The sequence below is a fragment of the Paroedura picta genome, chromosome 7 (assembly GCF_049243985.1).
Source record: "Paroedura picta isolate Pp20150507F chromosome 7, Ppicta_v3.0, whole genome shotgun sequence".
NCBI classification, from domain to species: Eukaryota; Metazoa; Chordata; class Lepidosauria; order Squamata; family Gekkonidae; genus Paroedura; species Paroedura picta.
The window spans coordinates 113,974,417-113,999,327 of NC_135375.1; the positions used below are offsets into that span (position 1 = coordinate 113,974,417).

General features: G+C 46.7%; 2 protein-coding genes across 2 annotated transcripts; both read right to left on the bottom strand.

Annotated features, from left to right (window-relative positions):
* Positions 1–472: 472 nt before the first annotated feature.
* On the bottom strand, positions 473–12,863 carry LOC143841566 (dual specificity protein phosphatase 26-like). The gene is made up of 3 exons (XM_077346001.1): positions 12,672–12,863; positions 4,291–4,508; positions 473–1,586 (listed from the first exon to the last, which is right to left on the bottom strand). Exons 1-3 carry the CDS (start codon positions 12,806–12,808, stop codon positions 1,375–1,377), a joined length of 567 nt encoding a protein of 188 aa, XP_077202116.1. The 5' UTR covers positions 12,809–12,863; the 3' UTR covers positions 473–1,374.
* A 4,629-nt stretch (positions 12,864–17,492) lies between these two features.
* Positions 17,493–23,880, bottom strand: LOC143841569 (dual specificity protein phosphatase 13A-like). The gene is made up of 3 exons (XM_077346006.1): positions 23,738–23,880; positions 21,848–22,065; positions 17,493–17,881 (listed from the first exon to the last, which is right to left on the bottom strand). The coding sequence occupies exons 1-3, from the start codon at positions 23,878–23,880 to the stop codon at positions 17,691–17,693; spliced, it is 552 nt and encodes a 183-aa protein (XP_077202121.1). The 3' UTR covers positions 17,493–17,690.
* Between the last annotated feature and the right edge of the window lie 1,031 nt (positions 23,881–24,911).

Genomic DNA, 24,911 nt, shown 5'->3' on the forward strand with positions numbered 1-24,911 from the left:
TTTCCATCTGCTACCTGTTTCTCTCCCTCTTCTTCTGTCTCTATCTTCCTCCCTTTCTTTCTGTCTTTCTGTCTCTCTTTCTCCTTTTCCTCTTTCCTTCGCCCCATCCCTCCACCCACCCATCATGCTAGGGCCCGCTGTATTTTGCCCACAGCGGGCTTAATATCTAGTAAGACATAAGAGGGGAGAGGAAAGGGCTAAGTGAAAACAAATTAGAATTTCATCAGACCCCAAGTGGTTATGCTTATTCCAAGACGATTCCTGTATTTTAATTGTTTTGCAGAGGATCTACCTACCTCACCATTTTAACTGGACCAATTTATTATGCTAATAAAGGTATTCTGTAATCTGTAATCTATAATCTGTAACTGGACTAACTTTCACAGGCACTTTGGAATTATACACGGCTCACAGGTTTGGTTGTTTTATTTTTTGTCACTGCGGAGTGTATTTTAACATTAAGTTGTGCTATCAGGTTTGAGGGGAAGCTTCTTATACAGCATGGCTGCCTGTACATTTCTTTGCAGGCCTACAGCCTGTCCTAGGCCCATTCTGCATACATTGGATAATGCACTTTAGAAGTAGATTTTCCTTTTCTGCACAGGAAAATCCAGCTGCCAAAGCACATTGAAAGTGCATTATCCTGTGAATGCGGAATGGGCCCTAGTGTGTTTCTGACTGCAGGCCATACTGTCAGCTGTCCTGGAACAAAGGGACACATTTAAGACCAACAAAGCTTAAATCCAGGTATAAGCTTTTGTGTGCATACAGTGTTACCCCAAATGCTCTGGCAAAAGTGGGGGGATTAATGGAGCAATTAGTGGAGCCAAATTTTCTGACAGGGTGGGACAGTCAGCTTTATTATTTTAGAACAAAGAAACCATGCTACAAGGGCAGCACAGTCAGTGAAGGAACAACAATTTACATTTGGAGAGAATATTTTGCCTCAGAGAAGGGAAGTTTGAAGAGGGCCCATCATAGAAGCCTTGCTGGGGAATAGCCTCACCTGGCCCTGCCCGCTTTCTAAGAAGAGCTGTCCGAAGGAGTCTCACAGCAGCTTACAATCGCTCATCTCTCCTCTCCCCACAACAGACACCCTGTGAGGTAGGTGGGGCTGTGAGAGCCCTGAGAGAACTGTGGCATCCCAAGGTCCTCCAGGTGGCTGCGTGTGGAGGAGGAGTGGGGAAATCAAACCCAGTTCTCCAGATTAGAGGCCACCCCTCTTAACCGCCCTGAGCTGCAAGGAAGGGCGGTATATAAATTCAATGAGCAAACAAATGAATAAATAAACTATTCCACCATGCTGACTCAAGACACTTGGCAGGCACCCCATAGATCAGTTCTCCTGGTTGCCTCCGTTTTTCTGCCTTCACTTTACAGAAGTTGACACGGGCTTATCTTGTACCGCAGCTCCAGATCGAGATCCTGCAGCTGTTTCAGGAACCCACGGTTGGGGGAGATGGCTCTGCACTGGAGAACCTTTTCCACAGCCTCCCTCAGTGAGAAGTTCTGGCACCTCATGAGATAGGCGAGCACCAGGGTTGCTGATCGGCTTTTGCCGAGAATGCAGTGAACCAAAATCTTTCCTGGAGAAAAGCAATGTCAAAAGATGCAAGCGTGAAACCTTTTGATTCTTTCTTCTTTCCCCAACTTTCCTTGCAATACAGAATTTCACTTTTTCTAATTTTCTTCAAAGAAACTTCTATCACAATTCTTTTATTACAAAGGAAAAAAATTAATTCCACAAAGATAAAACAATAGTACCTGTGGATGAGCTTCTGTGTTAGCTATGGGGTGGGGTGGGGTGGGGGTGGGGGGGCTCCAAGGCAACCACCTCCTGAATAGAATATTATTCCAGCTCTCCACTGAGAGCCAGCTTGGTGTCGTGGTTAGGAGTGCGGACTTCTAATTTGGTGAGCCAGGTTTGAATCTGCACTCCCCCACATGGAACCAGCTGGGTGTCTTTGGGCTCCCCACTGCACTGATAAAGCTGTTCTGACCGAGCAGGAATATCGGGCTCTCTCAGCCTCACCCACCTCACAGCGTGTCTGTTGTGGGGAGAGGAAAGGGAAGGCGACTATAAGCCGCTTTGAGCCTCCTTCAGGTAGAGAAAAGTGGCATATAAGAACCCACTCTTCTTCTTCTTCTTCTTAGAATCATAGAATCATAGAATCATAGAGTGGTGTCCGGTTGCAGTTGGAGATAAAACAAAGATAAAACAATAGTACATGTGGATGAGCTATGGGGTGGAGTGGGGTGGGGTGGGGGTGGGGAGGCTCCAAGGCAACCACCTCCTGAATAGAATATTATTCCAGCTCTCCACTGAGAGCCAGTTTGGTGTAGCGGTTAGGAGTGCGGACTTCTAATTTGGTGAGCCAGGTTTGAATCTGCACTCCCCCACATGGAACCAGCTGGGTGACCTTGGGCTCACCACAGCACTGAGAAAGCTGTTCTGACCGAGCAGTGATATCAGGGCTCTCTCAGCCTCCCCCACCCCACAGGGTGTCTGTTGTGGGGAGAGGAAAGGGAAGGCGAATGTAAGCCTCTTTGAGACTCCTTTGGGTAGAGAAAAGCGGCATATAAGAACCAACTCTTCTTCTTCAGTAATATCAGGGCTCTCTCAGCCTCACCTACTCAATGGGTGTCTGTTGTGGGGAGAAGAAAGGGAAGGCGACTATAAGCCGCTTTGAGCCTCCTTCGGGTAGAGAAAAGCGGCATATAAGAACCAACTCTTCTTCTTCTTCTTCTTCTTCTTCTTCTTCTTCTTCTTCTTCTTCTTAGAATCATAGAATCCTAGAGTGGTGTCCGGTTGCAGTTGACCCCTCATGGGGCTTTCAAGGCAAGAGACATTCAGAGGTGGTTTGTCACTCCCCTGCTGCTGCATCACATCCTTGGACTTCCTTAGTGCCCCCCTTTCTAAGCACTTACTAGGGCCCACTCTGCTTAGCTTCTGAAATCTGATTTGCCCAAGCTAGCCTGGGCAATCCCAGGCAAGACAAGAGACAGCCGGGGGTGGTTGGCCAGTCCCACCATCTGTGTAGTACCCCTGGACTTCCTCAGTGGTCCAAGTGTCTGAGTGCTGAAAGGATTGGTTTAGCCTGGGCCATCCAGATAAGAGTGAAATGTTAACATATTTATTAATGATCTAGATGAGGGGGTGGAGGGACTACTCATCAAGTTTGCAGATGACACCAAATTGGGAGGACTGGCAAATAGTCCAGAAGATAGAGACAGAGTTCAACAAGATCTGAACACAATGGAAAAATGGGCAAATGAGAACAAGATGCAATTTAATAAAGATAAGTGTAAAGTTCTGCATCTGGGTCAGAAAAATGAAAAGCATGCCTACTGGATGGGGGATATGCTTCTAGGTAACACTGTGTGTGAATGAGACCTTGGAGTACTTGTGGATTGTAAACTAAACATGAGCAGGCAGTGTGATGCAGCGATAAAAAAGGCAAATGCCATTTTGGGCTGTATCAACAGAGGCATCATATCAAAATCACAAGATGTCATAGTCCCATTGTATACGGCACTGGTCAGACCACACCTGGAGTACTGTGTGCAGTTCTGGAGGCCTCACTTCAAGAAGGATGTAGATAAAATTGAAAGGGTACAGAGGAGAGTGACGAGGATGATCTGGGGCCAAGGGACCAACCCCTATGAAGATAGGTTGAGGGACTTGGGAATGTTCAGCCTGGAGAAAAGGAGGTTGAGAGGGGACATGATAGCCCTCTTTAAGTATTTGAAATGTTGTCATTTGGAGGAGGGCAGGATGCTGTTCCCGTTGGCTGCAGAGGAGAGGACACGCATTAATGGGTTTAAACTACAAGTACAACGATATAGGCTAGATATCAGGAAAAAAAATTTCAGTCAGAGTAGTTCAGCAGTGAACACTCTCTCTCTCCCCCCATTGAAGCAGGAGCCATAGGAGGTAATCAGGGCTGTTGGTAGCAGGGAATGAGGGCTCGTTTTGGCGGCTCTCTGTCTCTCTCTCTCCCTCGCAGCAGGAGCCATAGCAGGTAATCAGGGCTCTTTTGCTGTTTGGCAGGGCTCTCTGTCTCTCTCTTTCACACGCTGGCTCCTGCAGTGTCTGAGTGCAAAGTGGCTAGCTTCCAGGGAGGGAGGGATGGAGTTGTAGGTGCAGGGCCAATCAGGGTGCGGCCAGCTTTGCTGGCTGCATCCTGATTGGCCCTATTCCAACTCGGACAGTCAGGACACTCTCCACCCCCAGGGCTGTTTCACAAATATTAAGATGATATGGATGTTCCCATCCAGACGGAGACTCACCTTGCGGAGCACTCAGTGCTTTGTGGATATACTCTGAAGCAGAGTGAAAGTGGACACTGAGGTCAAAGTCAGGGGCGTCTTCTGCTGATATTCCGTAGTAATGGATTTCCTGGCCATAGAATTCTTGACATCCTCGGCTACCCCAAGCTCCATGTGCAGCATTCAGGACGTGGGTGATGCCCAATCTCTGCAGCTCTTCCTTGTTGTGGGCTATCACGCTGCCAGGACACGTATGAAAGTCGACAGGTCAGATCAGCTAAATCCCAAGTCCTCCTTCACGCTTTGCAAACCAGCATCAGCACACGCCCCGCTGAGCCCAGCCCAGAGTTGTTCCAAGGGGCTAAGGTGGCCTTCGAGTCAGAAGAAGATGCAGAAGTATTTTTTCTTCCATCAAATTACCATTTAAAAATAATGCCTCTGGGATTTCTAGAGGTCTTTGGCTAATCATTTGAAGATCGTCCTGTGGCCTCTAAGTCGGGCTTTGCAGGACTTGTGCGACTGACGGCACACTTTGAACTGATTATCTGGATGAGCCTTTTATTAATCTGCAGCAGGGAGGATCACATCCAGCTGGCTCTGATTTCACTGGATGGCGGAATCACCCGCCTCCTGCGTGTCCTGCCGTGAACTGACATCCAGCTCTGCAAACAGCTCCCAGGCTCAGAGCAAAGGCTGCAGCATGATCTTTGCACATGCGGTGAATCAGCCATCGATTCTGGGCAGAAAGGAGAGGCGAGAAGAGAACAGCCACAGAAATGCAGGAAAATTTTTAAATTTTAGACTAAACCTTTTGCAGGGAATGGATAAAAAACAGCTGATCCTGGACTTGGTGCTAAGAAAAGCACCCTTGAGGAAGTCCATATTACTGAGATTGAGGGATGACATCTGTTGTCATTCTCTAGGCTGATGTAGGAGAGGAATACCATATCTTTTTATTTATTTATTTTGCTCAGAGACCAAAAGAATATGTGGAGCTATTCAGACATGGCCGATATCGTATAGATCAGTGGTCCCCAACCCCCAGTCTGCAGCCCGGTGCCGGTCCGTGAGAACCTTGGCAGCAGGCCACGGCTCCCTCTCCCCCCCCCCCCCCGCAGTGAGAAGCTCACCAGGCCAAAGCAGCCGATTAGCTTGCGGCCCTGCAAGCTTCTTGCTGCGGGAGGGGGGGAGAGGGAAGCGTGGCCGCTGGTATGTCAGCGGCACAAACGCTCATGCGCAGCAGGTCCATGCATGCACGTTTGTGCCCAATGGGGGTGCAAACATGCACGTGGAGCAGTTTTGCACATGCGCAGAGCCGTTGCGCATGCACATTTGCGCCCCCGTTGGCCGCAAAAGCGCATGCGCGGGAGGTCTGCGCATGTGCGTTTGCAGGGGCCCCTGTTTGCCCTCTCCCCCCACCCCTTGTCAGCGGTCCACAACTGGAAAAAAGTTGCAGACCGCTGGTATAGATAATTTGGCAGCGAGTTTGTTCCCTTCTGACAGATGCTGCTTGTTGGATGGAAGACGTCCAACCTGTGTGTGGTTGCTCAGGGACTCTCAGGTGGTCATCTTTTAGATCAGGGGTAGTCAGACTGCAGCCCTCCAGATGTCCATTGACTACAACTCCCATGAGCCCCTGCCAGCGAATGCTGTTTCTCAACACTGTGATGATGCATGTCAAAGAATTTTCAGACTGAGATAAATTGGCTTCTATTTTACTATTTTACTAAATGTACAGTGTGTCAACTTTCAGATTACTAACCAAATTAGGCTGCATGTCACAACACAACAGGAAAAATCCCACAGCTTTCATTTTCAGCTAGGTTAGAATCATAGAATCATAGAATCATAGAGTTGGAAGGGGCCATACAGGCCATCTAGTCCAACCCCCTGCTCAACGCAGGATCAGCCCTAAGGATCCTAAAGCATCCCAAAAAAATGTGTATCCAACCTTTGCTTGAAGACTGCCAGTGAGGGGGAGTTCACCACCTCCTTAGGCAGCCTATTCCACTGCTGAACTACTCTGACTGTGAAAATTTTTTTCCTGATGTCTAGCCTATATTGTTGTACTTGATGTTTAAACCCATCACTGCGTGTCCTCTCCTCTGCAGCCAACAGAAACAGCATCCTGCCCTCCTCCAAGTGACAACCTTTCAAATACTTAAAGAGGGCTATCATGTCCCCTCTCAACCGCCTTTTCTCCAGGCTGAACATTCCCAAGTCCCTCAACCTATCTTCATAGGGCTTGGTCCCTTGGCCCCAGATCATCTTCGTCGCTCTCCTCTGTACCCTTTCAATTTTATCTATGTCCTTCTTGAAGTGAGGCCTCCAGAACTGCACACAGTACTCCAGGTGTGGTCTGACCAGTGCTGTATACAATGGGACTATGACACAGGAAAGATGGCACAGGAAAGTGTAGCAGCACACAGGATGGACACATTTTTCAATTGTCTTTTTTTTTAGAACATTTGGAACAGTAACTCACAGGTTATGGCTGGCTCTTAATGTCCATAGCAGGTATAGATGCTTATTTGTGGCATTCATTCAGATAGATTTATTGCTGGGAGAGGCAAGTAACCAATTTACAATAACAATAACAACAACAACAAAAACGATAACAATAACAATAGGTAGCTATGTTGGTCAGAAGCAACAGAGGAAGTGTGCAGGCACGTGAAAGTTTCTCTCCAGAATTAAACTTTGTTGGTCTTAAAGGTGCCCCCACTGGACTCAGACTTTGTTCCTGTGGGATTCATGTTTATTGTAATAATCATGCCTAACCTGGATGGGCCTGGATGGATCTCATAATGTCTTGAAAGCAAAGCTGGTCAGTCCGTGGATGGGAGACCACTCAGGAAGTCCATAGTTTCTATGCAGAGGCTGGGAAGGGCAAACCACTTATCTTTATCTGTTGCCTTGTGGAGATATCTTACCATCTTTGTAAAATCTTCTGAATGTGTCTAATATAATGTTTCTATACATCCTTTTTACAGACTCCTGTTGATACTCTCTCACTCCTCTCTTGATGACCCAGTTGAGGAAGTCAAGGGTCCTGGTGAAATAACTCATTGTGATGTTAATCATATTGTGGGATCAATTGTAGTACACACCACTGCGAATTAAACATCCAGTTCAGAATATTACACTGCCCTGGCTAGCCTCAGCTGGGCCAATCCCATCACATTTCAGCAGCTAAGTGGGGATGACCATGGTTATTGAACTGTACCCAGAACAGAGGCCACTCTTACATCCTTCAGTAACTCAGCCTTATTTCAATTCTCAACAGCAACTACATGGAACACCCAGGAGACAACAGCAACCCTTTATATAAGTGTAAGTCCTGCCCAACTAGCCACTTGGGGAAAATGAAATTATAACCATTTAGTGAGAAACAAAACTCATGACTTAACCTTCCCCTTCACCCCTTCACATAGAATGCCAGCACAGAGCTGCTAGGGTCCTCTCTGATTCATCTTGGAGGACCGACATCCAGCCTGTGCAGAGGCAACTCCATTGGTACTAGTTATGGCTTGGATCAAGTTGAAGGTTTTGGTTCTGATCTTTAAGGCCATATGCAGCTTGGGCCCTGCCTGTTTGAGGGACCTCTTGTCTGCTTATGCTCCCTGCAGAGTTCTTTGCTCTGGGGTACTAACCAGTTAGTGGTCCCTGGCCCCAGAGAGATACGCCTGGCCTCGACCCGGGCCAGGGCCTTCTTGGTCCCGCCCTGACCTGATGGAATGAACTCCCAGGAGAGCTGAGGGCCCTGATGGAGCTGGCAGCGTTCTGCAGGGCCTGTAAAATGGAGCTCTTCAGTTGAGGTTGGGTTTGTTCAATGGGCCCCCTCAGGCTACGCCCAGATCAAATGGGCCCCCTCAGGCTACGCTACTCCATCTGACGAACCCCTTCGTGGACAGTTGTGGGGAGGCTGGAGGATTTTGCTTTCTCCCATCTCGTGCTGGTGATTTTTATAGTTTCAAGGTTTTAAAGGGGATTTTATGGGGCTTTATAGGGAGTTATGATGTGATCCTCCTTGAGTCCAAGGAGGAATGTGGACTATAAATTGAATCAATCGATCGATCAATGAAACTTGGACTGCCTATGAAACACATTTTCATGTTGGTTTCCTCAGTGACACAACTGTAAAGTGAAATAAAATATACACGTATATATTATTTATACCAGAATGAATGAACAAATATATGAGAAATTCATTTATCGAAACGTGTTATAGTCATTACTAGGGTTGGGTGTTTCGGCGTCCGAAGCAGCCGTTTGGGCGTGAACGGCCGCTTCAGACCCAACCCTAGTCATTACTAACCCCCCACCCCCAGCCTTAATTACCTTGACATCAGGCATAAGGCCAGATTGCATCTTTCCACTGGCTTCTCTTACGTGATCGTTATTAGGATAATTTCTGCTTTGCGTCCACAATGTACTCAGATGCAGTTGGCAGCCTGTAGTTTGTTCTGAAATGTCTGATCCCACACTGCAGGGAAACAATGTCCTTTGTAGTCTGTTATGGGACATGTGCAGGGGAAGGAAGGAAGGAAGGGACTGTCCCTTGGCTTGAGGTCAACCAGCCTTGCGTAGACTGCAGTTTCGACCAGAATTTAGAAACACAACAATAATGCACCATGAAGACTGTGCAAAGGGTGTCTGCTAGGGATACACTTCTGTCTAGAATTGTGAGTTTGCTAACCTGAATTAGTTAACCCAAATGTTGAGAATTGTATTACTATGCCAAGTTTTAATGCTTTCTGAAGTTCAGGCTTTCTACCAGTCCATATTGCTGCTTTTACACCAATCCTTCCTTCCCTCCCCCCCGCCAAGACCTCTCCTCACACTCCCTGGGACCAGGAGGAATGTCCCAGCATGCTGGTGTCACCTGGAGGTGACACTGACACACCGGTGTCATCAGGGGATTATGCTCTGGATTTAGGGCAACAGTCTATAGTTTGATTTATTATTTATGTTGCCTTTCCCTCAGGGCTCAGGATAGCTTACAGCATGTTCAAACCATAAAACAAAGAAACTGCGTGCATCTAGTTACAGTGCATTACTAAATATTATCTAGGATCAAACTGTAAAGCAAACCTTCTAGGTAATCAGGCCCATTCCACTGCAGTGATTTGGAGAGCTTTAATCTGCCCTCTTGGCAGTGAACTATGCAGACAGCAGCTGGGAGCATTTCAAGACAATTGCATTTCTATCTTATTAAGATAATAGGCTGAACAATCCCGATGAGCTGCTTGACCATCTGAGAAGAGAACTGTTCCCCAGAAAACAGTTTGCACGTGAAGAGAGGCAAACAAACGCAGCACCTGGGCAGAAAGAACAAGGGAGGCTAGGAGTCTTCATGGGATAGAAACACAGGATATAAATGAAGTGAGTACAGTAAAACAAGAATTGCCCCTTCTCGTCCTTACTGGCAGAAAAAGTAGAGGACCTGAAATAACTACTGATGAAAGTTAAAGCAGAAAGTGCCAAAGCAGGATTGCAACTGAACATCAAGCAGATGAAAGGATTGACTCCAGGGGAATTGTCAAGACTGACAATGAAGAAACTGAACAAAGTTTAAGTCCAGTGGGATCTTTAAGGCCAACAAAGTATTGTTCTTGCTGAAGAAAATGAAGTTGTGCAAGAAGAAGAGTTGGTTCTTATATGCCACTTTTCTCAACCAGAAGGAGTCTCAAAGCGGCTTACATTTGTCTTCCCTTTCCTCTCCCCACAACAGTCACCCTGTGAGGGAGGTGAGGCTGAGGGAGCCCTGATATTATTAGTGTTGGGTGCTTCGGCCGCCGAAGTGGCAGTTCCAGCCCGAAGCAGCCAGTGCCGTGACACAGAGGGGAAGGGGTGGTGCCGGTGCTGGCATGCCAGGTGGTGTATGCACGCATGCGCAGAGCTCGCATGCAGCTCGTTCCAGCCCAAAGCAGCAGGCACCAGCGCCACTCCTTCCCCCTTCCGCACTGCAGCGCTGGCTGCTTCGGACTGGAATGGCTGCTTCGGCCGCTGAAGCGCCCAACCCTAGATATTACTGCTTGGTTAGAACAGTTTTATCAGTGCTGTGGTGAGCCCAAGGTCACCCAGCTGGCTGCTTGTGGGGGAACACGGAATCAAACCCAGCTTGCCAGATTAGAAGTCTGCACTCCTAACCACTACACCAAGCTGGCTCTTATTCCTCGGTTCCATCATCAATCAAAAGGGAGACTGCAAGCAAGAAATCAGAAGGAGATGGAGATTGGGATGGGCAGCCATGAAGGAGCTGGAGAAGATTCTTAATTGTGAGGATGTGGTTCTAGAAGCCTGAACTCTCCCTAGAAGACCAGACTAGGTGGAAAAGACAATAACGCTAGGAAAAGTTGAAGGCAGCAGGAAAAGAAGATCAGATGAGAACATGAGATGGAGTCAAGGAAGTCATAGTCCTCAGTCTGCAAGACCTAAGCAAGGATGTTAAGAACGGGACATTTGGGAGGTCATTCACTCATTTGTAGAGTCACCATAAGCCAGAAGTGACTTGATGGAACTCAACACATACACTCTCACTCTTCAGTCCTCAAGGAGCTACTGTCCAAATTTGACCTTGCACTCAGCTGTAATTTTATTTTGAAAGTATGTAGAAAAGATATGACCATAGATTTCCTAGGATGTTTTGGCCTCAGAATCCCAGTCATGAAGAAGCCTGGTTTCCTTATGCACATCATTAATTTCTCAGCCTTACTAGACCCAACTGCAGCATGGCCATAACAATTCCCCTCTCGCCACAATAAGGAATCCTGAGAGAATCTGTGTCTAATGCCTTGAGCACTCCACAGTGCTGCTCAGGTGGGAAGTATTGTTATTATCTTGAGATTAGCTACATTAGCTTTATTCCTGTGGAATTTCACAGAAAAACTGATTCCTGAGGATCTCAGAGCTTTCACTTTAAAAAGAAGCAGAAAGACATAAATAAAGACTTCCCGTAAGAATGAGAGTTGCCAGACCTATCCAGGGCTGGTTCTGCAATTACTCCCCCCCTCCCCCATTGTCAATGCTGCTGAATTCAGATAGATCTGAACCTGGGTCTTCCACTTTTGTTTTCCCCGAATTGAAACAAACATTGTATTCTACACTTAATTGTGTGGCTGCTGTTTCCTTCCTGCTTGATTGGGGAAGCTCAGAGGGGGGAGGGGAGTAGTGGTCACAAAGCTTCAGCTGGGATTGAAGTAGCACAAGGCTGGAGAGGGGTTTATTTCCTGCCATTCGTCTCCTGACTCTACAGCCAAAGCAAGCGGGGGAGGGGGGAATGGAGCACGAAGCTGCTTGTTTCTTTTCCTTTTCCTGAGCAAGTGAGGGGGGAGAATGAGTGGGGGAAAGACAATCCGAGAGGCACATCTTAGCACATAGAAGTGTGAGCTTGGAGCACAGTCACTTTAGAAATGAAGGCAAAAATAAGTCTTGTGAGGGAATGGCAACCAGGGACCAGGCAGTCTTTGAACTGACACCCTAACCAATCAACGACAGACTGCTTTGCTATGTCAGCACTGGAAACGTGGGGGAGGGGAAGGGAGTTAATCTGACAAAACGCAGAACATCTACACTTAATACTGGGGCTTTGGGAGCAGTTTTCTCAAATGTAGCGACTTACATCCACTCCTAGATATTGCGGGGGAAGGTAGCGCCACTGCGGATCAATCATAGACATTGCAGAGGGAAAATTTAACCTGTTAAATGTCAGAATAGAAATCAAATAATGTGTTGATAACTTTTTATAATTTGAGATCACCGGGGATAAAAAGGCCAGTGCAGATTCAGCCCAGCAGTGGGAGATAGGGGAACAGACATAAAGGGCTATTGACATCACTGTTGGGGAAAACACAGACATGAAATTTGTGCTGGGAAGTGCTGGAAACTCTGTGGTAAAACTGGCTATTCCTAGAGAGGACTGGCATCACTTCCAACCACTGTCACATTCCATTCGTCTTTATGGCATTACACCTCACTGAGCTCCCAACCCTCATCCCCAATCTCCATGAATTTCTAAACCTGGCAACCCTAACAGAATGTGACAGATCAAATTTGTACATACTGAGCATTTGCAGCTTGCTGACTGCATTTTTTTTCTGGCTATAGAGGAATTAGTGCCCCCAATTTTGCATCTCAATCTTTTGCGTCAACCTGGGGCAGACCCGTACTAATCACTCTTCCTTGGGACTAGGTATCATAACCTAGAAATACAATTATGCAGATTTTGAAAATGCTTTCTGTTTTTCAAGATGCCTGTAAGTAATTGAAACGGAAGTCTCAAAGCTTAGCAGCAAGCTTTCTTCAATACTAACTGTACAATATCCCTGCATTGCAAAACAGCTTCCTCTGACCACTGTGGTTCTACTAGACGCAAGGACTTCATCCCTTTTGACACTTACATGTTACCTAGATAAAGATTGGGCCAGACTTCAGCCACCTCCTTCAATTCCATCCTGCAATTGTCCAGGACACATTCCAGTTCTTCGATGGAAAGCCCAGAAGATTCCAGGGTGCTTGTCGGGCGAAGGGGTGTCATCTTCAGAAACAGATTGCCTAGCGGTCATGTGACGGTCAGTGAAGGGCTCTGCTGGAGTTTCTTCCTCTGCCCCTCTTCTTGACTGCCAGAGACAGGTGCCCTTGCTTGGCAGGCAGCGCTCAGCCGGCGAGTGACACGGAGACAGAGGAACGGCCCCCACGGATGCAGCAGATAGTATTACCAGGAGCAGGTGTGGGAATGGGCATTTCAGCTTTTTAGCAAAATGGCTTTAAATCCAGAGGATTAAGAAACCTACTCAGAAGAAGAAGTAGAAGCACAGGAGGAGGAGGTTTAGAATGACAGAATCATAGAGTTGGAAGGGACCTCATGGGTCATCTAGTCCAACCCCCTGCACAATGCAGGACACTCACATCCCTATCGCTCAGCCACTGTCACCTGCCACCCACGGTTTTAATACCCTGCTTTTCTCTACCTTAAGGAACTCCTCCTGCAACAGCCACTTTGTGAAGCAGGTGGGGCTGAGAGAGTTCTGAGAGAAACCTGCCTGGCTCAGGGTCACCCAGCTGGCTGCACATGGAGGAGGAATGGGGAATCACCCCCTCCAGATTTGAGTCCACTGCTCTTCGCCTCTACACCATGCTGAAAAGGTTATTTTGATTCTATAGCAACAGACTGGATCCTGCAAGGAATTGCAAAGAGAGCAATTTAGAAGCTTATAATCATAGAGTTAGAAGGGGGTACCCAGGCCATCTAGTTCAATGCAGGGTCAGCGTAAAGCATCCAGGATAAGTATCTGTCCAGCAGCTGCCTAAAGACTGCCAGTGAGGGGGAGCTCACCACCTCCTTTGGCAGCCCATTCCACTGCTGAACTACTCTGACTGTGAATTTTTTTTCTAGATATCTAGCTGGTACCATTTTACATGTAATATAAAGCCATTAATGCAGGTCCTAACTTTTCCCTGCCCTCCTACACATAAGGTAAAGGTAAAGGTATCCCCTGTGCAAGCACCGAGTCATGTCTGACCCTTGGGGTGATGCCCTCTAGCGTTTTCATGGCAGACTCAATACGGGGTGGTTTGCCAGTGCCTTCCCCAGTCATTACCGTTTACCCCCCAGCAAGCTGGGTACTCATTTTACCGACCTCAGAAGGATGGAAGGCTGAGTCAACCTTGAGCCTGCTGCTGGGATCAAACTCCCAGACTCATGGTCAGAGCTTCAGACAGCATGTCGGCTGCCTTACCACCCTGCGCCACAAGAAGCTCTCCTACACATAACAACCTTTCAAATACTTCAAGAGAGCAGTCCTGTCCCCTCTCAACCTTCTTCTCAGGCTGAAAATTCCCAGTTCGTCAGTCAGTCAGTCAGTCAGTCAGTCAGTCAAGTTTATTGTACCTAGCCATTGGCCATCACAAGTAAGGCAGTCAGTATACAAATAAATACAGATATAATGTTAAACATTACATTTAAAGTATTATTAGAACTGTAAACTAGACTGTTAATTTGCTGAACATTTCCAACAGCCTTTCCTCTTAGGGCTTGGTCCCCAGGCCCCAGATCATTCTCGTTGCTCTCCTCTTCACCCGACAGCAGGCCTGTTGCCTCATTTACCTTGCGCTTACTCCTCACATATCTTAAGAAGCCTTTCTTGTTATAGTGGGCTTCCCTGGCCAGTCTCAGCTGTTTTCCAGCTTTGGCCTCTCTGATGTCTGATCTACAGTGCCTAAAGGTAAAGGTATCCCCTGTGCAAGCACCAGGTCATGTCTGACCCTTGGGGTGATGCCTAGTAACCTGCAGATACTGTTCTTTAGAGGTCTGCACTTCCCTCCATTTTTTGAAGATTTCTTTTTTCTTCTTTAGCTTCTCCTGAAGATTTTTTGTTTATCCAAATAGGCTTCTTGGACCCCCTGCCATATTTCTCTCTTGCTGGAGTAGTCATAGCTTGAGCATGCAACAGCTCTTATTTAAAGAGAGCCCACCCACCACTTGCTCTTTCAGCATTCTTGTCCACAGGATGACTCTCATCATGTCTCTGAGTTTATTAAAGTCTGCCCTATGATAGTCTAATATATAAATCTGATTATGGACTTTATCGGCCCCCCACCTCAAAAGGAATTCTAGGAGGACATGTTCACTCCCCCACCCAGGTCCCCACTTCCACCCCATCTACTAGCTCTTGCCTGTTGGTTAGTATTATATCAAGTATGGCCAAGCTTCTCATAGGTTCTTCCACCATTTCATAAATGAAATTGTTGGCCAGGCAGGTGAGAAAGTTGCATGACTCGGAGTTTAGAAGAGTTTGTTTCCCAGCACACATCAGGGAAATTGAATTCACCCATAATAACGGGGTCGATGCCCGGACACTCTATCAATCTGCTCAAGGAGCGTCCACATCCTCACCCTGGTCAGGCAGTCTCTAGCAGACATCAACTACTATACTCTGTACCATTCTGCACCAGGATCTATGTGGCAAATTGGTTGCGGGACAAAAAAACACCATTTTAAATAGTGGAATTCGTCGTTATGCGTACCTGGCTTTGTAGTGGAATCCAGTTGTGTTTCTCTCGTTTCCCACAGGTTTCCGGTCTCGGCAAAAATCGTTAGCCAGGAAGCAATATTGCCAAGCTTGTCCCACCCCTGGCCGTCAAGCAGCCAATGGGCGGCCGTTATCATGATCCCCAAAAGCCCCTTTCCCTTTAAGGAAGTTAAAAAAAACAACATGTTGCAACGAATCTGCGTTGATTCATTGCAACGTAGAGGTAGCAGGTGGTGTTTGAGCTGCTGTTTCATCGTTGCCACACTGCCCCCGAGTGAAAAAAAAAATACCCCCCCCGGCACGGGCGCGATTTTCGGCCGAAAATACAGTAAAAAATAAAGGGAAAATAAACCAGCAAACGGGGCTGTGTGTTTCGTGCTTGGTGACTTAAAACAGCTCTGCAGCCAGGGAAGCCTTGCTGAGTAAACAAAGGCTTGCCGGTGCGTTGATCTCCGCTCACTCGGAGGAAAAAAAATGGTGATCGCTTCGCCGGAAGATCAGAGGAGAGAGCTAGGGGGAGGGACACAACAATGGTAACGCACAGAACTTTTTCGCTAGTGTTGCTGATTGGTTGCAATAGTGTAGCGCTTTCTGGAGGGTGAATCCACTTTTTGGGATTTCCCTGAAAGCGCTACAACGAAGCGCTTTTTGCGGATCGGTTTCAGGAGTGTTGCAGATTGTCAATGACGTTGTGCATAATGGCAAAACTGTAGCGATTTCAATTTGTAACCATTGTGCTATTTTGGACGAGTGCGGAATGGCCCTCTGTTTTCCCCTCTCTTATCTTCACCCAGATATTTTCCACTGAAGTTTCACTCTCCTCCTCTAGTATATCTTGAAAGGCAAACCCTCTCTTCACATACAAAGCCACTCCACCTCCTCTTTGACCATTCACTACTGCATTCCAGTCATGGGAAAGATTTTACCAAACACTCTTGAACTGGTAATTGAAACCCATTTCCAGAAGAAGTGGTGTTGCCAACTCCAAGCTGGGATATTCCTGGAGATTGGAGGGGGGTGTATGGAGCCCAGAGAGGGGAGAGTTTGAGAAGGGGAACAGCTTCAGTGCGGTATAATGCCAAAGAACCCACCATGTTTTCTTCAGCAGAACTTCAGTAGCTGTTTTCTCCAATAGAACTCATTTCTATAGTCTGGAGATCAGCTGTAAATCTGAAATTTCTCCAGGCCTTTTCCCAGCCCCCACTGAGAGCAGAGGGTTGATTTCCCCATGGATTGGGTTTCATGTTCTGGGGGCCATCTCCAGAAAGACCTGCCGCTGCTGGCCATCAGTTGCTGGAGAAGAAAATGGAACATATGATGACTGAGGTTAAAAAGAAGAATATATTTGATTTGTTCTTGTGCTTACCATCAGATTTAAATTATTGATTTTTACTAGTAGTCTTCATGAATTTTATGTATCTTATTATTATTTACATATTAAGCAACCATTTATTTATTTTTGTACTTGTATGCTGCCCTTCTCCAGAGGTTCAGGGTTTCTCCCACAATTTAAAATACAATACAATTGTTAGATGTATAAATAAAATTTAAAATTCATTCTTATCAATGTAAACTCAGTTCATCTATAGACAAAAGAATAAATATTATGTATGTTGGAGTTCATTTAGGGTTGCAAAGTAGCCAATAAATACATACATTTAAAAAAAGTGATCAGGCAGGTTCAAATGGAAGTAGAGGGGCTGTTTATCCCCCAACCCACTTTATGCTAATACTAGCTAGCAAGCCCATTGCAAGCAGGAATACAATGGGCGCTAGGACCCAGGGGACACCGGAAGGTGTAGATCTGTGTCTCTCTCCCTCTCCCTCTCACTGCATGTATTGGTGTGCCTTGCAGCAGAAGGCATAGCAGGTAATCAGGGCTGGTTTGTAGGAGGGAAGGAGGGCTGGTGTGCAGTTTAGGGCAACTCTCTCTGTCTGTCTCGCTCTCCCTCCATCACAACAGGGGCAGCTCTCTCTGTGTCTCTGTCAGCAGCTTGGAGCAGCTCTCTCTGTGTCTCTCTCTCTGCCTCCCTCGCAGCAGGAGCAAAAGGAGGGAATGAGGGCTTGTGTTCGGTCTGGCAGGGCTCTGTGTGTCTGTTTCTGTCTCTGGCATGTCTGAGATGAATGTGGCTAGCATCCAGGGAGGGAGGGAGGGAGCTGTAGGGGCAGGGCCAATCAGGGTGCAGACAGCATTGCTGACTGCACCCTGATTAGTCCTATTCCAGCTCGGACAGCCGGACACGTTCCACCCCTCCAGGCTGTTTCACAAATACATAGAGGAACCATGGATAAGGATGGCTGCCTTACAGAAGTGAATATGAAAAGCAAATTTCTGTGACAACTTTCCAGACTCTGATTTAAAACAACCCTGAGGAGTTTTTGCTTTCTTTAGCCCCATCTGAGCTGAATGTCCAGATTTCTCAGTTGTTCCTGGAAGCCTCGATTGGGGAAAATCCACCGATGCTTTTTCACCGCCTTGATCGCCTCAGTCAAAGAGAGATGGTGGTAGATCATGAGGAACGCCAGCACCAAGGAAGAGGACCGGCTGATCCCCACTGCGCAGTGCACTAAGATTTTGCCTGCCAAAGGAACCAAAAGGGCAACAACATGAGATGTTTTATCTTAAAAGCCCTCCTAGATGAATGGATTTCAATTACTGTTGTTTCTTCCTAGCAGATTATTCCTGCAGGCCCATAACCCTGCAGCATCTATTAGCAGTAAGAGCCAAAAATGAACCTCTTCTCTGTTGATTTTTTTTTAATCTTTTGGCAAACGCAATTGTGCTGAAGGGCATTCCAGCATGCAATGAATTCCACATGATCATAATTTCCTGCATGAAACAGAATTGCACAGCTTTAATGATAATGAAGAAATGGCAATTGTTCAAAATGTTCAATTCCTTGGCTCAGTCATCAACCAAAAGGGATACGGCACCCAAGAAACAAGAAGGAGATAGAAGGGCAGCCATGAAGGCGCTAGTTAAGATTCTTTAGTGGAAGGGATGTGTCACTGGGGATCAAGATAATTCATGCCCTTGTATTCCCATTACTGTATACTGCATGGGCATGAGAGCTGGACAATGAATTGAACTGACAGGAAGGAAGCTCATTCATTTGAAATGTGGAGTTGAAGAAGAGTTTTTCAGATTCTGTGGACAACCCAAAAGACAAAAAAAAATGGGTTCGTGTTCAAATCAAGACTCACCACTCCCTAGAAGCTAAAATGACTAAACTGGGACTATTGTACTTTGACCACATTATGAGAAGAGAAGAGTCACTGGAAAAGTCAATAATGCCAGGGAAAGTCAAAGGCAGCAGTAAAAGAGGAAGACCCAACAGGAGACGGCTTGGCTAACCAAGGAAGCCACAATTCTCAGTTTGCAAGACTTGAGAATGGCTGCTAACAATAGGACATTGGGGAGGTCACTAGTTCGTGAGTCACCATAAGCTGGAAGCAACTTGATGGCATCGAACACACCCATGAATGAGTTCCTCTTGTTCTTTCAGACCATGTTTCCAAACCGTTTAACGGAATTACCAAGCACAAGGGCCTTCTGTAAGTTTGAATAACATCTCTATATTTTGTTAATCATTGCGGTTTGTCCTTTGACAAAGAGCCTTCCTGCCCCTCTCGGTTTCCCCCCTCATCTGCTTAGGTTATTCTTGATAATACGTTAGCTGGCAAAATGTGTTGGTTGGTTAGAGTATCAGACTGAGATCCATGAAACCTGTGTTCAAATCTCTGCCACGGAAACATGCTGGGTGAGTTGGAACAGTCATGTGCTCCCTTGGCCTAACCTACCTTTCTGTGAGGAGACAATGGAGGAGTGGAGAATGTTCTAAGCCATTTTACTTGTTGTGGAGAAAAGCAGGGTATAACTGAAGCAAATGAATAAATAAACTCAAGTTATGCATTTTCTCTTCATTTTCACCATTTAAAAATCTCTTCTGGGTAGTTAAAATCAATAAACACAATCAGTATATGGGTATATTTTTGACTAAATGTGCATCACTGGTATCCAACTTACATTGTATCTCACTTGCCATTCTCTGGTCCTGTTGACCCAGAAGGAGAGATCCAGGGCTGTAGTCACAGGTGGGCAGAGTGGGGTGGTGCCATCCCTCAGTTTGTCCTGTCGACCTTCCAGGACCCCACTCCCAGCCCTCATCCTTGGCAGCATCCTCTCACTGGGAGGACACCACCAAGAGCAAGGAAGGTAAAGGAACTTGGTGGGGCTGCACCCCCCTACAAACTCATTTCTATGGTAGTAATACAAAAAGACAACCTGCCGTGCCTTCAGCTTCTTGTGGGATGTGGTAACTGGGAGACAGGGATTTTCATCCTCATTGTTGCTATGCGTGGGAGATTTCAGAATGGTACTAGCCTTCATTGAGAAAGCACAGAGCACACACACATATTTATGATCTGTGCTTTCCTGGGCAGAGTCTGCACTTAACTTTGTTTATTCCATTGTCAATCCTGTTGAATTCAGATCGATTTGAACTCGGGTCTTCCTCTTCCACACCTCTCCCCATTGAAACAGAAAAGTGTTCTGCACGTGGTTAGGGTAGTTCAGAAAGGGGGGGCAAGCCTCTTTCTTTTCTTGGAGGGGGGGAGAGGATCGAAGAAGGCAGAGGAAGGAGAAAAAATCCGACAGAAGTTGAAAGAAATTAGGGGCTTCTCCTTTAAGGCAAGCTTGTCACATGGCCACCTTTGGCCAGTCAGGGCATCTATACCACAGAGGTTCAAAACAGCCAGTTTTCTCAATCTGAATCTAGAAATATTGAGCATTAAAAGCACTCTTAGATATCGCACAATAAAGGTTGGGTCACTCTGGATCAATCCTTCTTGCTGCAGAAGGAAAATTTAAATCGCCCAAAATCAAAACGGAAATTGCATTTTGTGTAGACAACAGGGACTGAATCGACCTGGGATTGGAATAAAAGCTCCATGCAGTTTACACCCTGGATGGAGAAGCAAGCAGTCCAGAGGTCTACTTGTGAGATGCTCCTCTGGGTGCTGCTGTTTTATCTCACTTCCCTCACGAAGGAAGGTACTGCTCTGTATTGCAGCAGTAAGTACCAATGGCTACATTGTATTTAAGGACTGAACAAAAGTGGTATGCTCAAGTGCTGGGGATTGAAAGAGGATCTGCCCCCCCCCGGCATTGTTTGTATGATCTCTGTTTGTGAAGAATTTCCTTAAAGTGTGTCCTAGTTCTTCATTTCCCTCTGAAACAGCCAAAGAAAGAATGGGGCAGATTCTTCATTTAAAAGTACCTCTCTTGTGCTGAAAAGGGCCTAAATTATTTGATTTGTGGAGAAATGCTTTGGGGGGGGGCAAATTTCAAAGTGAAGATTCCCCCCCCCCTGCATCTGATGAACTGTGCATATACACAAAAGCTTCTACCTTAAATAAAACTTTGTTGGTCTTAGTGTGCAACTGGACTCAAACTTTTTTTGTTCAATTTATGCCTCTTTGACCTAGCTTATTCTGCCACATAGCTCTGTGCTGAAGGATGCCGTGTTTGCTATGATCCAACCATTTTCTCCAGGGGAGCCACTTCCTTTCTGTCATCTGGAGATCCCTTGTGGGAAGGGTTCGGCCATCATTGCTGGAGAAGGCTGGCTGAGGAGGAATTCTCAACATCCCTGGTCTGAACTGAGGCAGGGAAGAGGAAAACAACAAAAGTGGTGCCACTCGACTGTCTCCTTCTGAGCCCCAACGGTGAACCCAACCATCAGTCTGACACCTCCAGCCTCCAACCCTCCCCAAAGAAATGGTGGCAAATATCTTCCAAGGCGGGCAGGCTCCATGTTGCCAGAATACCACCGTGTACACATGAGGCTGCTCTAGACAGGCTCCGGCCTTTGGTCTGTGAATCATTTTCTCTGACCAGCAACGGTTATTTTAAGCAGCAGAAATGCTGTCTGAAGCTCTGATCATGAGGTTGGGATTTCGATCCCAGCAGCCAGCTCAAGGTTGACTCAGCCTTCCATCCTTCCGAGGTCGGTAAAATGAGTACCCAGCTTGCTGAGGGGTAAACGGTAATGACTGGGGAAGGCACTGGCAAACCACCCCGTATTGAGTCTGCCATGAAAACGCTGGAGGGCGTCACCCCAAGGGTCAGACATGACTCGGTGCTTGCACAGGGGATACCTTTACCTTTTTATGTCTATGTATGTATCTTTAGGGCTCTGGGCAGTTTACATGGAATATTATAACAATCATATAACATTATACAATTTTCAATAGAACAGTACAACAATCTATCAGTTCTCCCGGTCTTCAAGCAAAGGCTTTTCATATCACCTCCTAGCCTTAAGGGGAGGGGTGGTTTATAAATCAACAACAACAACGATAATAGTAGTAGTAGTAGTAGTATTTATTGTTGTTGTTGTTGTTGTTGTTGTTGTTGTTTGAGAAGTTGAAGATTGAACCTGAGGCCTTTTGTATGCAGAGCACATGCTCTGCCATGGAGCCATTGCCCTCCCCTTTCCCCTCTGAAATCTACTCAACTATCACAACCGACAATGATTTCCTACCTCCTGGAGTGTTCAGGGCCTTGTGTATAAATTCTGCTGCAGGGTAAAAATATGGGCTTATGTCAAAGTCAGGAAGGTCATGGGCTGGCACTCCATAATATTCAATGGTGGTTCCATAAAAATCATGGGGTTCGTGGCAAAACAGCGTGCCATGAGCAGCATTTAAAATGTGGCTGATGCCCATCTTCCATAAACCAAATCGGCTGTGCGCTATAAGGCTAGAGGAAAAGAAGAGACAGTTTAGTGGAAAAACCAAAGGCTGTTGTTTCTTTTTGCAAGTCATATTCTGCCAGGGACATACGAAGGAAGATCCAATTTCCCATCAAGAAAATGAGGATCCTGCTTATTCAGTCTGCAAATGGGAAAATGTTTCTGCATCATTTGGGAATTTTGAGAAGTTCTCCTGCTTTAGCTAGAATGTGAGTCTACAGTAGTGGAAAAGGCCTCAAGTTTGGGGGCCTGCCTAACTGAGTGCTCTTCTGTGTTACAACAACAACATCCCTACACATCAAAACGAGAGGGTCAGGAAGGAAGGGTTTAACATAGTCAATTCCTGAGGGTTGCATGTGGAACCTGGAGAGCTCCCAGCACTAAAATTGATCTCAAGAACATAAATAGAAATTCTCCTGGAGAAAATGGCAGCAGAGGTCCCTCTTATTTCCAAGTACCCACCGTCCACTGGCTCCAACCCCCAAATCTCCAGGGCTTCTCCAACTTGGGAGTTGACAACTCTACTTCTCCCACACTTAAGTACTTGCTGCATCTGGGATGGAGAAGTGCTTGGGCATAGGATCAGTTCACCGTCTAAAGTGGTCCAGGCCAAATGCTAGTTTATCACCCTAGTGTCTGAACTCTGATGCAAAACCAAAACCAAAACATCTTTCTTGTAGGATACCAAAGCTTCAGCCAGTGAGGGCCTTTTGGGCTGTTTGCAGGTACTGCCTTCACAGTCCCTGTTATGTAGATCCACAATTTTTGATGTGGAACATCTACTGGTGCAGTCCCTCCAACGGAAGTCCACGGACATGACATCCGTAGTCCTGCTCCCAGAGACTGCACCAGTAGATGAGCCGCAGCAGAGCACCAGAGCACTGTGGCGCACTCAGTGCTCTGGCATTGCCGCCGCTGCCAGTCTTCTGGGGCTGCTCCCACCCTCCAGAGTGTGGGGGCAGCCTCGAGATACTGGTGGGGGTGGGGCCAGCACAGTGCTGCACAGTGCTGTGTTGCACTGGGCTAGCCTTGCCCCAGCCAGCAGACATGCTAGCAGGTAAGGAGGGGGGCGAGGGGAGGAGGGAGGGGGCAGGGAGCAGCAATTCTCATCCCTTATGTGCATGTTCCACATAAGGGGTGAGAATCCTTGTTGATTTTTTTTTAAGGAAGCAGCTTTTCAATGAAGTTATTTTACATTATACAAATTCTGCAAGGAATTTTGCATGCACACAATGAAACCTTATAAGCAATTAATTGGGCAACATGCTTCTAAAAATATTTGCGTAAAACAATGGGGTGCAATCTTGCTTCTGGTTATGCAAGAGATTTATGTTCATCCTTGAGTAACATTCAGTTCTCCAGATGTTTCACTCTGTTCATGCAAACCCACATGAAGGGGACTGAGCAGTGCATGGCATTCCCTTCCACATGGTGCATGGTTCGCAAGAGGTACTGACTGACCCCACTAATCTCGTGCTCCCGATGTGCCCAGTTGGCAGCCTCCTCATTTATGTGAACAAGATGGAGTGGGACCTCTGCAGAGGGCTCTGGTGCTGGGACAGAGTGTGTTTGGAAGTCATGCTTGCGTCTCAAATAAAAATCTAAGGCTGAAGTAATTATGTTACAGGAGAGAATCTTTGATGACAGCTTTACAGTCTTATTCCATAGAAATGTACTTACTGATCGCCTAAGAAGAGGTTTGGCCACACTTCGTCGGCGTGGTTACAGGAGGGTCTCCCGGTGTTCAAGAGCTCTTCCAGCTCTCTCAGGGTAGGGGTCTCAGCTAGGCATGGGCTGGAGCATTCAGGGTCCTTTTCAGCCATCGCGATGGAAGCAGCCTCTCTCTGCCCTCGGAAACCCGAGAAAGGGACTTGGGCCTGCTTGTTTACGGTGCCCTCTGGAGACTCTCCAGCTGCCATCGTGGGCTGATTGGTGACCCGTCAGAACAGGTGCTGGTGAGAAACCAGTCGCCTGTCCAAGGGTGGAGTGTAGGGAACGTGGTCCTGGAAGGAGAGGCATTGTGCCGTGAGGACCAACCTTGCAAGTGAAAGGCTAAGAGGAGGGAGAGCTGTCAGGAAAAGCATTTTGGATACAGAGGGGGATCTCCTCTTCCTCCCGAGCAGATGCACCGGCTCTGAGCCGAAAAGTTTTCAAAAAATTCTACTCCAATTTAGTGGCAGAAGAGTACTTTTGTTGTTGTTGCAAGTAGCAATGGATTTGGACAAAAGTGAGGGCATTTCCGCACACTAAAAAAAATAGCGTTATGCCAGCATAATGGTGTAGTGCTTATTATCGTCCCTCCAGCCATTCCTCACCTTCGTGCTGTCTCGCTTTCATCTGCCACCTTTTCATGCTTCTTACACTCCACATTGCCTGCTGGAAATGACGGAAGAGAGCAACTCGCTTTACACGTGACTCTCAATGTTTTAAAGGGCCTGCGATGCCCACTGATTTTTTTTAAAAAATCAATGCTTCTGCATCTAATTATAGATGTATCTAATCATAGAGGCATAGTGCTTTTTGAATGCCACCCCATATGGAATCCTGAATCTTGATACTTAAAAGAACAATCTTGTTCCTGATTGGGGGGGGGACTTTAGAGAGGCATGCTTTGTGTCACAACTTTGGGAAAAAAATATTTTTGGCTTTGCCTGCATGCTTGTATGCCTATTCTTTACTCCAGGCTGTTCGCTTAAAAAAAATCCCATCCCTGGGAGAAGGGAGAGGGAGGCAGTTGCGAGGGCGGGACACTGGAGGTGGAGATAGTGCTTCTTCGCCTCCATACATTTCTTTGGCTGGTGGCCTGCTGGTTGCTCTCCTGTAAAAAGGTAAAGGTAACCCCTGTGCAAGCACC